Source organism: Acinonyx jubatus, chromosome X (genome assembly GCF_027475565.1).
Source record: "Acinonyx jubatus isolate Ajub_Pintada_27869175 chromosome X, VMU_Ajub_asm_v1.0, whole genome shotgun sequence".
Taxonomy (NCBI): domain Eukaryota; kingdom Metazoa; phylum Chordata; class Mammalia; order Carnivora; family Felidae; genus Acinonyx; species Acinonyx jubatus.
In genome coordinates, this window is record NC_069389.1 from 11,292,873 (window position 1) to 11,307,798 (window position 14,926).

General features: G+C 38.1%; 1 protein-coding gene across 2 annotated transcripts in view; it reads left to right on the plus strand.

Moving 5' to 3' along the window:
• The window catches only part of MOSPD2 (motile sperm domain containing 2), a 53,130-nt gene that overhangs the window by 20,183 nt on the left and 18,021 nt on the right, over positions 1–14,926 (plus strand). For both annotated transcript variants that reach the window (XM_015071418.3, XM_015071419.3), the window contains exons 6-8: positions 2,173–2,233; positions 4,682–4,720; positions 14,003–14,127. In XM_015071418.3, the coding sequence (XP_014926904.1) occupies positions 2,173–2,233; positions 4,682–4,720; positions 14,003–14,127 (225 nt within the window). The remainder of the gene's footprint in view (positions 1–2,172; positions 2,234–4,681; positions 4,721–14,002; positions 14,128–14,926) is intronic.

Consider the following 14,926-nt stretch of genomic DNA (forward strand, 5'->3'; position numbering starts at 1 on the left):
TCAGGGGATTTTGCCAAGCTTAAAAAATAAGTAAAACCCACCAGTCTTTAATTGGGGTCCTTGCGTGACCTCAGCGGTAACTACAAACCCTTCAGCAGTGATGGGGCTACCTTGGCACATTTATCATAGCTGTTGTTGTCTCTTACGTTCAAACCTTAGCTCCTTCTGGTAGCGGTGAAGGAGCATCCACACACCTCCCTGGGGCGACATTGAAACCTTTTCGAAAATCCACTTGGCAAAGTATGTTAAGAACCTTAAAGTATACATATTCGTACTCATTGCCTGGTGGTTAACTTCTGGAAATCTATTTTTTTTTTTTCCGAAGTTTATTTTTGAGAGAGAGAGAGAGACAGAGTGTGAGCTGGGGAGGGGCAGAGAGAGAGGGAGACAGAATCCAAAGCAGGCTCCGTGCTGTCAGTGAAGATCCTGATGCAGGGCTTGAACTCATGAACCATGAGATCATGATCTGAGCTGTCAGCACAGAGCCCAACACAGGGCCCAGTCTCACAAATCGTGAGATTATGACCTGAGCTGAAGTCAAGAGACAGACGCTTAACCAACTGAGGTACCCAGGTGTCCCTTAATTTAGATATTTTTATATATGACTTCCTCATGATTCACAAAGGATTTAAGTTGGCTTATAAACATGTATGCAGAATTACAAGGCAAAAAAAGCTAAAAGTTATTTGTTAGAGTTGGGCCACTAATCGGGCTTCAGTCTTTCAGTGGCCTGCCTGAAAGAAATGGAATCATTTAAAATTATTCAGTGGCCACACTTTAAAACCAGTGTCTTAGGAGAAGTGTATTCATTCCTGATACTTGAACTAGAAAGAAAAGTATTTCTTGGATCCCCAAAGGGAGGACATTTTACAAGATAATAAACAGTCCTTGAAGACATCCTCACAGAATGCAGAGCACCAGGTTTCATGGAGCTTTTTAACGTAGCACCCACTAATATACTTCACCAGTGGCATCCCATCGAATCTACTTGAATTAGCAGTAACTTGGGATTTTATACGCAAGGCTATCCATTTAAAAGATGAAAGCAAGGATCTTAGATAAAGACTTTTGGCAGAGTCTCTGGGGGCCACAGATCATATACAGGTAACCAAATTTTTATATAACTCGAGATATTTCTTTGACTCTTAAATACAAATTATTTACCTCAGTGCACAATGGATATAATGACTAGTTATAAAGTTACCATTATATACTAGGGTTTATTCCATAATGAATACTGAAGATAGTTAAAGGTGCTTACTTTTCAGTTTGCTGAAGTTAAAGATACTCTAACTCACATGCTAGGAATGACTTTATAGACTCATCTATGGGACAGCTCACCTTTCAGTAACTGATGGATTTAAATTTGCAGAGTTATCTTTCATTCTACAGCCCTTCTAAGATGGCCAGTCAGGATTAGTAAATCAGCTTGCGGCCAGGGAATGACACGGAATGAAACGATCCATGTGAATAGTAACCCTCATAACCAAATTTCATGTTGGCTGTGTTCGGTGCAGGAGAAGCAACAGACAGTTATGTTCATAAAGTTTTCCAGGGATTGGAGTCCATGAACAACACTCGAATGTAAACTAAAAAATTCTGCCTCTGGGTCTCTAAATAAGAGGAAAGAAGTTAGCAGCGAAGTACATACAGCACACCAGTATGATCAGATTAGCTGTTGTGTAAGAGATTGATAAAACGTATTTTACTAAAGCTATTACAAGGTGTAGAAATTAGGTGTAAAAAGCAAATATACCAGAATCGATAGGTTATATGTATTATCATTGCAAGTAGTAAAGTTGTAAACGGTATGCTTGTTTCAGTAATTCTTTAACTGTTCAACAGATTTTTAGAATTTCTCTGTAGGGATTGTTTTCGATCTGCTTTATAATGCCATGTTACCTTAGCCTGCATATCTCACTAGTTGGAAATAACATGAATGATGTTTAAGTGTCTGAATTCTTTCACTCGATATTAGGACTGATTATTATAAGTAGCTTAATGACTTAAAACCTTAACCTCTGGGAATATATTTATATACGAGCTTATTTTTTACACAATTTAATAATTGTCTCATTTGTATTTAATAGTTTATCACCTTTGGAAGTGTGCAATTTAAAGCTCCCTAGTGTGGATAGTCTTAAAGCTTTAAATGTATAATCTGTGTTTTAGGACATGGACTTTGTGCGCTTTATCATCAACTGCTTTAAGGTTTATTACCCTAAATACCTCTGTAAGTAACTTACTCCTTTATAAAAATATAATGTATAGAAACTATAGACAGTGACTGAGATTGCTTTATGTTACTATAGACTTTAATACCTGAAGTTTTATATTCTGATGAAGAACTTAAATGTGTGCATAGAAGTTTAAGTGCGTATCCTAGTAGATATAAAGGAAATTTTTCATAATCATTGTCCCTTACAGTTTTAAGAATTTAAATTTGAAACTGTATATACAGCATCCTGTAACACACACATACATGGGGACATAAAACATACCTTTATTTCCAAGATTTCCCATTTTTATTCATCTTTCAACGAAAAACTCATTTAAAATGATATTTATTATATGGAACTTCTTACATGCAAGAAACAGATAAACAATACTGAGAAATAAAGTATATGTGTGATAAGCAGTACTCATGCATAAAGTACACTGTATTACTAATTGCTGTTTAAAAACTATCATTAAGAAAACAGTAGACTACATTTTAATTTAGAATTTGTTTTTGTGATTCTTGCATTAATTACCTGAATGAAGAACACGTAAATCTTAGGTACCCATTTTGATTCATTGATTTCTTGGATTTATATGGTGGTTTGCCTCTGGAGAAATGAAGACACTATCCCACATAAATAGTCATATCTATGTATTTTTTAAATGTTTACTTATTTATTTTGAGAGAGAGGGCACGTGTGCGTGTGAGAGTAGGGAAGGGGGAGAGATAGAGAAGGAGAGTGAGAATCCCAAGCAGGCTCCTCGCTGTCAGCACAGAGCCAGACGTAGGGCTCAAACTCACCAACCATGAGGTCATGACCTGAGCCGAAACCAAGAGTCTGATGCTTCTGACTGAGCCACCCAGGCGCCCCAACAGTCATATATTTGAATTCCAGTGGGCTCAAAGTAAAAAACGCAGGAGAGAGACAACAAGGATATCAGAAAATGGAAACTCACAGGTCTGCCTGGGCACACCCCTGGCAGATACCATAATTAGGGCCTTTGGGGACTCATGACTTGGTGATACAAAAGCATAAAACCCCTAAAGCATCTTACTTTGATGTGCTTTCATATTATTAATGTGAAGTAAGGAACAGACAAAAAGCATGATGGAGTTCGAGGATCATTGCCACTCCTACCCCTATGCTCTCATGTCTGCAGAGAGGGTCCTCATGAACCTTTTTAGGTAAAGAGACTATTTGGTCTGGGAAACCTGGAGGATCTGCCATTCCTTCTGAATTCTTCCTGGATCCACCACGTACCCCGATTCATTTTACTGAGCAGTGCCAATCAGTGGTCAATAGGGCGTCACTACCCCATATGATTAGTTTGTTCCTCTTATGTAAAACATGAAAATAAAATATCCATTTGTTTATTGAAATATCTAAGTTTGTGAAGAGCCATTTATCAATAGTATAAATACCATTATTACCTTATAAAACACATCTAAGATTCTTTTGAGAAAACTATTAATGAATTCATGGGCCTATATAAAGATGAATTGAAACACTTCGTTCCAATTAAGTAGAGGTAATGCATGTATTTTACCTACATAATGTAATTTTGCAGACATTAAATTTTATAGAATCTTAAATTGGTTATGCTTCAAAATCTGTCATGAAATATAACCATTATTTCTTAAAATCGTAAGTCCAGATCTTTTTAGGCATATCACAGATGAAGACTGAGGTTATTAAGCTCCAGGGTCCCTTTTTGAAGATACCTTGTTTCTTACATGTACTTTACTTGTCCTACATTAATATAACCATTCTAGGAGCTTCTCTGCTCAGAGAGGAATGAAATTACATTTTGATTCATTTGGAATAGAATGAATTAGGTATCAAGAATTCCCTTTGTGATTTCTGGTTCTTGTAATTGTTAATAGGGCTGTTTAGGTCTTCTAAATATGCAAATAATACTTCTGTATACTTTGGGAATTATTGGCTTCCTGGGGCTCATAATATGAAGAAAAGTATAAGTAATTTGCCTTTCTTAAAACATAATGATGCATTAAAATTGGGGTGAGGGGAAAACGTGTAAGTGGTTTTACAATGTAATCTCTAGAAAATTATCAGAACCAATAAATTACATTGAGGTCATTCCTAAAGTTCACTGTACATTGGCACTAATATGACATACCACATCCAAAGACTCTGCTTACCCACTTATTTATTTTGTACCTTTCTGCAAACAGCAAAAGCCACAAATGAACAAAAGAACAGACTGCCAAAGGACAATGATAGCGCATTGTTGATTTCCCAAAAGCCACCCTGAGCGGGCCCCTCATCAGTGAGAAGTTAATTTGGTTTGAGCACCACTCACACATCACCGAATCAGAACTGAGTCAACCAGCTCAGTGTTTAGTTACATTTAGATCACCAGCTTTTTCTAGGCCAGGTATAAGTGATAATACTATAGTGATACTAAATCACATTCATTGAATTTTTTTTTTGTCTTTAAGCAAAAATGGTGATCTTTGATATGCCTTGGATAATGAATGGTGAGTATATTATTTATACTTCGCTAAAACGAAATGTCTGATTTCCCTTTTCCCAATGTAGCCATATTTCTGTGGTTGTTTAAAAAAAAATTTACATTGTGCTTGTTGTATGCTCTTTAAGAGGCCGGAGCTGGAACATTCAAAGACGATTCCTAAGCAAACTCAGTTAACATTCTAGCCCCAGGCTCTGGGGATACACATTAGTCTTCTCTAAAAACAGCATCAAGATGTTCAACCATTCAGGTGAAACTAGAGCCAGGAGCCTCAGTTTGTCACACACGGATGGGGTGTGTCACAGAACATAGGCCTTCACTAGGTTTTCTCATGGGTTTCGGGCATTGAGGAAGAAGGTGGGATGAATCTGAAATGCACTCCAAATTGCTATAGTCACTTGATAAGACAGTCATGATACATTTTGTGGTGAAAAAAAATTGTTAAAGCATTGAAAAACATTCTTTACCAACTCTAATGTGATTATATAATACTGTTATAAACATCAGGGTGCATATATCCCTTTGAGTTAGCGTTTTTGTATTCTTTGGGTAAATAGTGGTGTGATTTCTGGATCATAGGGTAGTTCCATTTTTTTCTTTTTTTTTCACGTGTATTTATTTTTGAGAGAGAGCAGGAGCAGGGGAGGGGCAGAGAGGGAGGGAGACACAGAATCCGAAGAAAGCTCCAGGCTCTGAGCTGTTAGCACAGAGCCCGTCGCAGGGCTCAAGCCCATGAAACATGAGATCATGACCTGAGCCGAAGTCACACGCTTAACCGACTGAGCCACCAAGGCACCCCGGGGTAGTTCCATTTATAACTTTATGAGGAACCCCCATACTGTTTTTTTACAGTGGCTGCACCAGTTTGCATTCCCACCATCGCATAAGGGTTCCTTTTTCTCCACATCCTCACCAACACTTGCTCTTTCTTGTGTTTTTTATTTTAGCCATTCTGACAGGTATAAGGTGGATCTCATTATCGTTTTGATTTGCATCTCCCTGATGATGAGTGATGTTGAGCATCTTTTCATGTGCCTGTTGGCCATCTGGATGTCTTCCTTGGAGAAATGGCTATTCATGTCTTCTGCCCATTTCTAATTGGATTATTTGTTTTTTGGGTGTTGAGTTTTAGAAGTTCTTTATATATGTTGGATACGAACCCGTTATTAGGTCATTTGCAAATATCTTCTCCCCATTCAGCAGATTATTTGCCTTTCGGTTTTGTTGATTGTTTCCTTTGCTGTACAGAGCTTTTTATTTTGGTGTGGTCCCAATTGTTTAGTTTTGCTTTTATTTCCCTTGCCTTAGGGGACCTGTCTAGAAAAAAGTTGCTACAGCTGATGTCACAGAAGTTACTGCCTGTATTCTATTCTAGGATTTTTATGGTTTCAGGGCCTCACATTTAGGTCTTCAATCCATTTTAAATTTATTTTTGTGTATGGTATAAGAAGGTGGTCCTGTTTCATTCTTCTGCATGTAGCTGTCCAGTTTTCCCAACATTTCTTCAATAAACCATCTTTTTCCCATTGGATATTCTTTCCTGCTTTGTTGAAGATTAATTGACCATATAATTGTGGGTTTGTTTCTGGATTTTGTGTTCTGTTCTATTGATCAATGTGTGTGTGTGTGTATTTGTGCCAGTACCATACTGTTTTGATCACTACATCTTTGTAATATAACTTGAAGTCCACAATTGTGATGCCTCCACCTTTGCTTTTCTTTCTCAAGATTGCTTTGGCTTTTCAGGGTCTTTTGTTGTTCCATACAAATTTAATATTTTTTGTTCTGTGAAAAATGCTGTTGGTACTTTGGTAGGGATTAGGTTAAATGTGTAGATTGCTTTGGGTAGTATAGATATTTTAACAATATTTATTCTTTTAATCCATGAGCATGGAATTTCTTTCCATTTCTTTGTGTCATCTTTCATTTCTTTCATCAGTGTTTTATAGTTTTCAGAATACAGGTCTTTGACCTCTTTGGTTAAGTTTATTCCTAAGTATCTTAATATCTTCGATGCAGTTGTAAGTGGGATTGTTTTCTTAATTTCTCTTTCTGCTGCTTCTTTATTGGTGTATAGAAATGCAACAGAATTCTCTACATTGGTTTTGTATCCTGTGACTTTAATGAATTCGTTTATCAATTCTAGCAGTTTTTTCGTGGAGTCTTTTGGGTTTTCTATATATAGTATCATGTCATCTGCAAATAGTGAGAGTTTTACTTCTCCCTTGCCAGTTTGGATGCCCTTTATTTCTTTTTGTGGTCTGATTGCTGTGGTTAGGACTTCCAGTACTGTGTTGAATAAAAGTGGCTAGAGTGGACATCCTTATCTTACTCCTAACCTTAAGGGAAAGGCTCTGAGTTTTTCACCGTTGAGTATGATGTTAGCTGTGGGTTTTTATATATGGTCTTCGTTATGTTAAGGTATGTTCGTTCCCTCTAAACTAACTTTGTTGAGGATTTTTAGCAATGAATGGATGTTGTACCTTGTCAAATGCTTTTTCTATCCTCTTGAAATGATCATATGGCTCTTTTATTGATATGATGTATCACGTTGATTGATTTGTGAATATAGAGCCATCCTTGCAACCCAGGAATGAATCCCACTTGATCGTGGTGAATGATTTTTTTTAAATGTATTGTTGAATTTGGTTTGCTAGTTTTTTATTGAGGATTTTTGCATCTGTGTTCATCAGTGATATTGGCCTGTAGCTCTTTTTTAGTGGTATCTTTATCTGGTTTTGGTATCAGGGTAATACTGGCCTCATTGGGTTAATTTGGAAATTTTCCTTCTTATGTTTTTTTGGAGTAGTTTAAGAATAATTATTAACTCTTCTTTAAGTGTTTGGTAGAATTCACCAGTGAAGCCATCTGGTCCTGAACTTTTGTTTACTGGGAAGTTTTTGATTACTGATTCAATTTCTTTGGTGATAATCTGTCTATTCAAATTTTCTATTCCTGTTTCAGTTTTGGTAGGTTATATGTTTCTAGGAATGTTCTTCTAGGTCATCCAATTTGCTGGCATATAGTTTTTCATAATGTTCTCTTATAATTGTTTGTATTTTTGTGGTGTTTATTGTTATTTATCCTCTTTTGTTTGTGATTTTTATGTATTTGGATCCTTTCTCTTTTTTTCTTGTTAAGTCTGGCTAGAGGTTTATCAGTTTCACTGGATTCTTCAAAGAACCAGCTTCTGGTTTCATTGATCTGTTATATTATTTTTTGGTTTTGTTTTTTAGGTTCGTTTTCATTTCTATATCATTTGTTTCTGCTCTGATCTTTGTTCTTTCTTTCCTTCTATTGGTTTTAGGTTCTCTTTGTTATTTTTCCAGCTCCTTTAGGTGTAAGGTCAGGTTTTTTATTTGTAAATTTTCTTGCCTTGAGGTAGACTTGTATTGCTATAAACGTCCCTCTTAGAACCATTTTTGCTGTGTCCCAAAGGTTTTGAATCCTTATGTTTTCATTTTCATTTGTTTCCATGTACTTTTGTATTTCTTTGATTTCCTGGTTGACCCATTCATTGTTGAGTAACATGTTATTTAACCTGAATGTATTTGTGGTCTTTCCAAATTTTTTCTTGTGGTTGACTTCTGATTTCATAGCACTGTGGTCAGAAAAGATGCATGATAGGACTTCAATCTTCTTGAATTTGTTGAGTCTTGTTTTCTGGCCTAATATGTGATCTCTTCTGGAGAATTTTACATATGCACTCGAAAAGAATGTGTATTCTGCTGGAATGTTCTGAATATGTCTGTTAAATCCATTTGGTCCAGTGTATTACTCAAAGCCATTGTTTCTGTGTTCATTTTCTGTTTACATGATTTGCCCATTAATATAAGTGGGATGTTAAAATCCTCTACTATTATATTATTATGTTAGTTCCATTATGTTTCTTATTAACTGTTTTATGTACTTGGGAGCTTCATGCTGGGTGCATAAATATTTACAATTGTTATTTCTTCTTCTTGGGTTATCCCCTTTATGATTATATAATGCCCTTCTTCATCTCTTGTTACAGTCTTTGTTTTAAAGTCTAGTTTGTCCAATATAAGTATTGCTACTCCAGATTTCTTTTGACATCCACTTGCATGACAAATGTGTTTCTCCATCCCCTCACTTTGAATCTGCAGGGGTCTTTAGGTCTAAAACGAGTCTCTTGTAGGCAGCATATAGATAGGTCTTGTTTATTCATTGTCACCCTGTGTCTTTTGATTGGAGCATTTAGTCCATTTACATTCAATGAAATTATTCATAGTTATGTATTTATTGCCGTTTTATTACTTGTTTCGTGGTTGTTCTTGCAGATTTTCTCTGATCCTTTCTTGTCTTTCTTTCATGATTTGCTGGTTTTCTTTAGTGGTATATATGGATTTCTTTCTCTTTATTGTTTCCATATTTATTAGTGGTTTTTGATATGTAGTTCCCATTATGTTTATATATGACCTCTTCTGCATATAGCAGCCTTTATTCAGTTGATGGTCATTTAAGTTTGAACCCATTCTTTCCTCCTCTACTCCCCCTCTTTTGGGTATATGTTGCCATATTTTACATCCTTTTATTTTATGAGCTCATTGACTGATTTTCTACAGAAATACTCATTTTTACTGCTTTCGTGTTTCCTACCTTTATACTGTCACTTTCGATCTCTCCTTTCCACTTGGAGTCCCCTTAATATTTCTTGCAGGGCTCGCTCGGTTAGTGGTCATGAACTCCTTTAGTTTTTGTTTGTGTGGGAAACTCTTTATTTCTCCTTCTATTCTGAATGATAACCTTGCTGGATAGATTATTCTTGGCTGCAGGTTTTTCTCATTCAGCACTTTGAATGTATCATATCACCCGTTTCTGGCTTAGAAAGTTTCTGCCGAAAAAGCCACTGATACCTTTATGGGGTTTTCTTTGTATGTAACTATATTCTTTTGTCTTGCTGCTTTTAATATTCTTTCTTTATCAGCATATTTCCCATTTTAATTACAATATGTCTTGGTGTGGGTCTGCTTTTGTTAATTTTTTTTTGGGGGGGTGGTTCTCTGTGCCACCTGGATCTGGATATCTGTTTCCCTCCCCAGATTAGGGAAGTTTTCAGCTATTATTTCTTCACATAAATTCTCTGCCCCCTTTCCTCTTTCTTCTTCCGGGATTCCTATAATATAAGTATTATTATGTTTGATGGAGTCACTGAGTTCCCTAAGTCTGTTCTCATTTTGCGTAGTTTTTTTTTCTCTTTTGTTCATCTTGATTATTTTCCATTACTCCATCTTCTAGGTCACGAATTGGTTCCTCTGCTTCCTCCAGCCTGCTGCTGTTCATTTCCATCAAGTGTGTTTCTCACTTCATTTATTGAGCCCTTTATCTCTGCTTTGTTATTCCTTATCTCTGTGTTAATGGTCTCACTGATGCCTTCCACTCTTTTCTCAAGTCCAGTGAGTATCCTTGCGATCAGTGCTTTAAATTCTCCATCAGGCACGTTACTTATATCTGTTTCACTTAGATCTCTGGCCATAGCCGTGGCCTTGTCCTGTTCTCTGTCTTCTTATTTTGGCCAAGTCTCGGTGCCTGTTTCTGTGTGTTAGGAAAGGCAGCTCCGTCTCCTGTCCTTGAGGGTGATGGCTTTATGAAGAAGAGGCCCCGTGGTGCCCTGCTGTCTAAGTGTCCCGGGCCCGGTGCTCCTGGGACTGTCTCCAGTGTGTGCTCTGTGTGCTCTGCTGTTGTGTCCTGGCTGCTTTATCCTCAGGCCAGTCATTTGCAGAGACTCTCTTTGCCTGCTGTGGGCAGTTTTTGGTATCTGGCCTGAATGTGGCACATTTAAACTAGGTATGTTCTGGTCTGCTTGTGAAATGAGACCTGTTGCTGCCACTAGCAGATCCGAGGCCTCACAAAACTCCTGGGTCAGGAGACACCATGTTGGCAGGGCTTTGGGCCGGTCCTCTAGGGAAAGGGTCCTGCTGACCCAGGACTTAGGCAAGCGTGACTGGGAAGGATGGTTCTTCTAGAGCGCAGCGATGTGGAGGAGGTTGGTGTAAGCAAATTAAGTAGCAAGTGTCAGCACTGCACTGCTTCCTACAGGTGGCCCTGGGCTTCCGCTGCGGCAGGGCAATGAAATGATACTTAGCAGTTTCTTTGTTCCAGAAGGGATCTCTTCATGAATGCTGCCCCTCGGAAACATGCTCCGAGATGAGCGAATAACCTTTGTACTCTGTGCCCCAGGCGCTCTTCAGATCACTTTTTCCTCGCTGTATGTCCATGGCCTGTTTGCCCTGCCTTCTCTCCACGAAGAGCCCCAGTGTCCTCTGAGCTCTCCCAGAGCCAAGCATGCTGACCTTTAAAACTCCAGGCTTTAAGCCCCACTGGTTGTGAGAACTCACAAAATTCAGGCCCTCTCACTTTCCAAGCCAGTTGCTGTACATGTTTGTTTTCCCCATGTGCTCCCCTGTGTGCTGGTCTGTCTGCCTCTCTGTCACGCACACGCACTCTCTCTCTCTAACCTGCCCTTCTCCATGACTGAGGTTCTCTTCCCACTGAAGCAGCCGTGATCCATTTCTTTCCCAAGCCAGGTCTCCTTACATTCTACCTTCTTCGATGTGGCTTCTTCTCTACCTTTAGTTGCAGTTTGTTCTGCCAGTCTTCAGATCGATTGATGGGGCATTTAGGATGATTTGGTAGTTATCTAGTTGTGTCTGTGGGACGAGGCGAGCCTACGGTGCTCCTACTCTGCCACTGTCTCCCAAGATCTCTCTCAAGAAAGAATAGTCTTTGTAATAAATGATACTGGGACAACTGACTATCCACATTCAAAAGAATGAAGTTGGACCTCTACCTCCCTTCACATACAAAAATTAGTTCAAAATGGATGATCACAGACCTAAATATAAGAATTAGAACTGTAAACCTCGGAACCATAGGAATAAATCTTTGTGGCCTTGCATTAGGCAGTGGTTGCTTAGATATGACACCAAAAAAAGCACAAGCAACAAAAGAAAAGAATAGATACATTGGACTTCATTAAAATTTCAAATTTTGTGTTTCAAACGACACCAGCCAGAACGTGAAAAGACAGCTCTCAGAATGGAAGAAAATATTTACAAATCGTGCATCTGATAAGGGACTTATGTCTAGAATATATAAATAGCTTTTACAACACCACAATAAAAAGACAAATGGCCCAATTAAAAAGGGCAAAAGATTTAAATAGACATTTCTCCAAAGATAGGCAAATGGGCAATAAACACATAAAAAGATGCTCAACATCATTAGTCATGAGAGAACTACAAGTCAAAACCAAATGAGATACTAATTCACACCAGCTCGGATGGCTGTGATCGAAAAGACGTGTTGAGGATGTGGAGACATTGGAACCCTCATACATTACTGGTGAGAATGTAAAATGATGGGGCCACTCTGGAAAGCAGTTTGGCGGCTCCTCAAAAAGTTAAACATAGAAGTACCATATAATTCAGTTCCATCCCTAGGTACGTTCCCAAAAGAATTGAAAGCACGTGTCTACACAAAAGCTTGCACACAGATCTTCATAGCACTATTCTTCATGATAGTCAAGTGGAAAGTACTCAAATGTTTATCTGTTGATGAATGGATAAACAAATGTTGTAGATCCATAAAATGGAAAATTATTCGGCCATAAAAAGGAATTACGTACTGATACATGCTACATCACAGAGGAACCTTGAACACATGCTGCGTGAACAAAGCCAGTTAGAAAAACCACGTGTTGTAGGATTCCATTTATGTGCAATATCCACAACAGGCCAATCCAGAAAGTAGATCAGTGGTTGCCCAGGAATGGGAGAGGGAGGGTAAAGAGAGATTGTTTATAGGGTTTCTTTTTGGTGTTACAAACACATTCTAAAATTAGATAGTGGGGGGTGTGTGCCTGGCTGGCTCAGTCGTTTGAGCATCTTACTCTCTTTCGGGTCAGGCCATGATCCCAGGATCATGGGATCCAGCCCCACGGCGGGCTCTGCGCTGAGTGCAGAGCCTGCTTAAGACTCTCTCTCTCTGTCTCCCCCTCTGTTCCTCTCTCCCATTCGTGTGCGTGCGCGCTCTCTCTCTCTCTCTCTCTCTCTCTGTCTAAAATAAATAAAATTAGGTAGTGGGGATGGTTATAAAACTATCTAAATACACCAAAAACCATCGATGTGCATACTTGAAAGGGGTGAATTTTATGGTATGCGAATTATTATCTCAATAAAACTATTATAAAAAAATCAGATTTAGCATTTTAGTTAATTCAAGTAACCTAGCTTCAAACACGTCATCTCACAGACTTTTTAAATCGAAATTAAGGAAAATGTAAATATTACATAAAATTTAAGCATAATTAGCCAAACTAAAAATGCAGTTTCCTGAACCAGGATTTAATTTTTATTATACTGTTTGATTTCTTGATGTTTTTTCATTGATGCTTTTGCAAACTTAATGCAGGATTCCTCTTTTAATTTGTTTAAAATGTGTTTCGAATGTCAGAATGGAAACAAGGTTTAAAAAAACTAAATCTAAATTAGAATGGCATGAAAGAACAAGATTGTAATTACTAAACAGTTGTGTTTGATAACGGTTTATTCTTGCAGATTCCGTGAGTTCCTCACGATTAAATAAGCTGCAGGGCTTGGGAGAAAGGCAGAGATGTTTAGGGGTGGGATGGAAGTCTGAGTGTAGCTCAAACCCATAAATAAGGAGAGCCACTTCTTTCTCTTCTTGACTTCCCATTTGAGGAGGTCTTTCAGGTTGGGCGTTGATCAGAAGTGTAAGGAAAAATGACTCTTTCCATACTCTTGCATAGTTATCCCTCAAATCACAGTACTATTTTTTTTTCAACGTTTATTTATTTTTGGGACAGAGAGAGACAGAGCATGAACGGGGGAGGGGCAGAGAGAGAGGGAGACACAGAATCGGAAACAGGCTCCAGGCTCCGAGCCATCAGCCCAGAGCCTGACGCGGGGCTCGAACTCACGGACCGCGAGATCGTGACCTGGCTGAAGTCGGACGCTTAACCGACTGCGCCACCCAGGTGCCCCTCACAGTACTATTTGATTCCGTGTCTGGGAGTCTTAGCGGTTGGGATCATTGACAGATTTGTAGAGAGGCCAAAACTCTGTTAAGTTTCTTGGTGCACATCAAGGTGATTCAGTCTTCCTGACTCTTCCTGGAACATTTGGAACCCACAAAGATACCTGTTGACAGAGTTTAGCCCAAACTGATATCAGAAGACTTGCATTAGCACATACAGTAAATTAATTGAGAAAGACAATGGATTTAATGAAGTGACTTTTTTCCTCAGCTGCTTTCAAAATTGTGAAATCCTGGCTTGGACCAGAAGCAGTGAGTTTGTTGAAGTTTGCAAGTAAAAATGAAGTCCAAGACTATGTCAGTGTAGAATACCTGCCTCCCCACATGGGTGGAACTGTAAGTATAGTGCTTGAAATATGTTTCTAAACTAAGACTGGATCGGGGCACATGAAGCCGTGTTCTTGCCTTAAGGGACAAGAAGCAGCAGTATCTTAACGTGCAAAGAAAGGTCATAGATACTCCAGAATAGCACCATGATAGACATGTTTATGTAAGTTTTTGAGTTGTTAAATTTTAATTTTGAGTAGGTTATATATTTACATGGTTCTAGACTGAAAAGTATTCAGTATTCAATACGAATATTCAGACACAGGTATTCAGTAAAAAGTCTTTCTACTGCTGTCCCAATCACTCTCTTCTCCCCAGTTCCATCTCTTATATTTATTTCCAGGAACCCGTATTGCCTACATAAGCAATACAGTATATATGTAACACACACAAGCAAATAGAGATGTAATTCTTCCTCCCTCTCATCGCTTTTAAACAAGTAGTGTATTTTTACATCCTTATGCCTCCTACTTTCTTCTTTACAACATGTCTTTGAGATCATTCCACATCAGTATGAAGAGCTGTTTTACTCTTATTTATGGCTACATAGTATTGCTGTGTCTAGAGATGAACCGTGAGTTACTGAATTTTTTTTTTCACGTGTCTCAGTTCGCTTCCAGTTGTTTACTGTTTAAGTCTTTTTAATTTCAAAGATAATATGTATTATCACCTTTCCTTGAAATGGTATTAGTACTTAAAAATAAGAGACCGGGGATAACTAGGTATGTGTTAAATTTTTACCACTACACGATAATGAAACGTACTGTGTATTGTGTACTTATAAACTATGGAACCTATGGATTTGGTA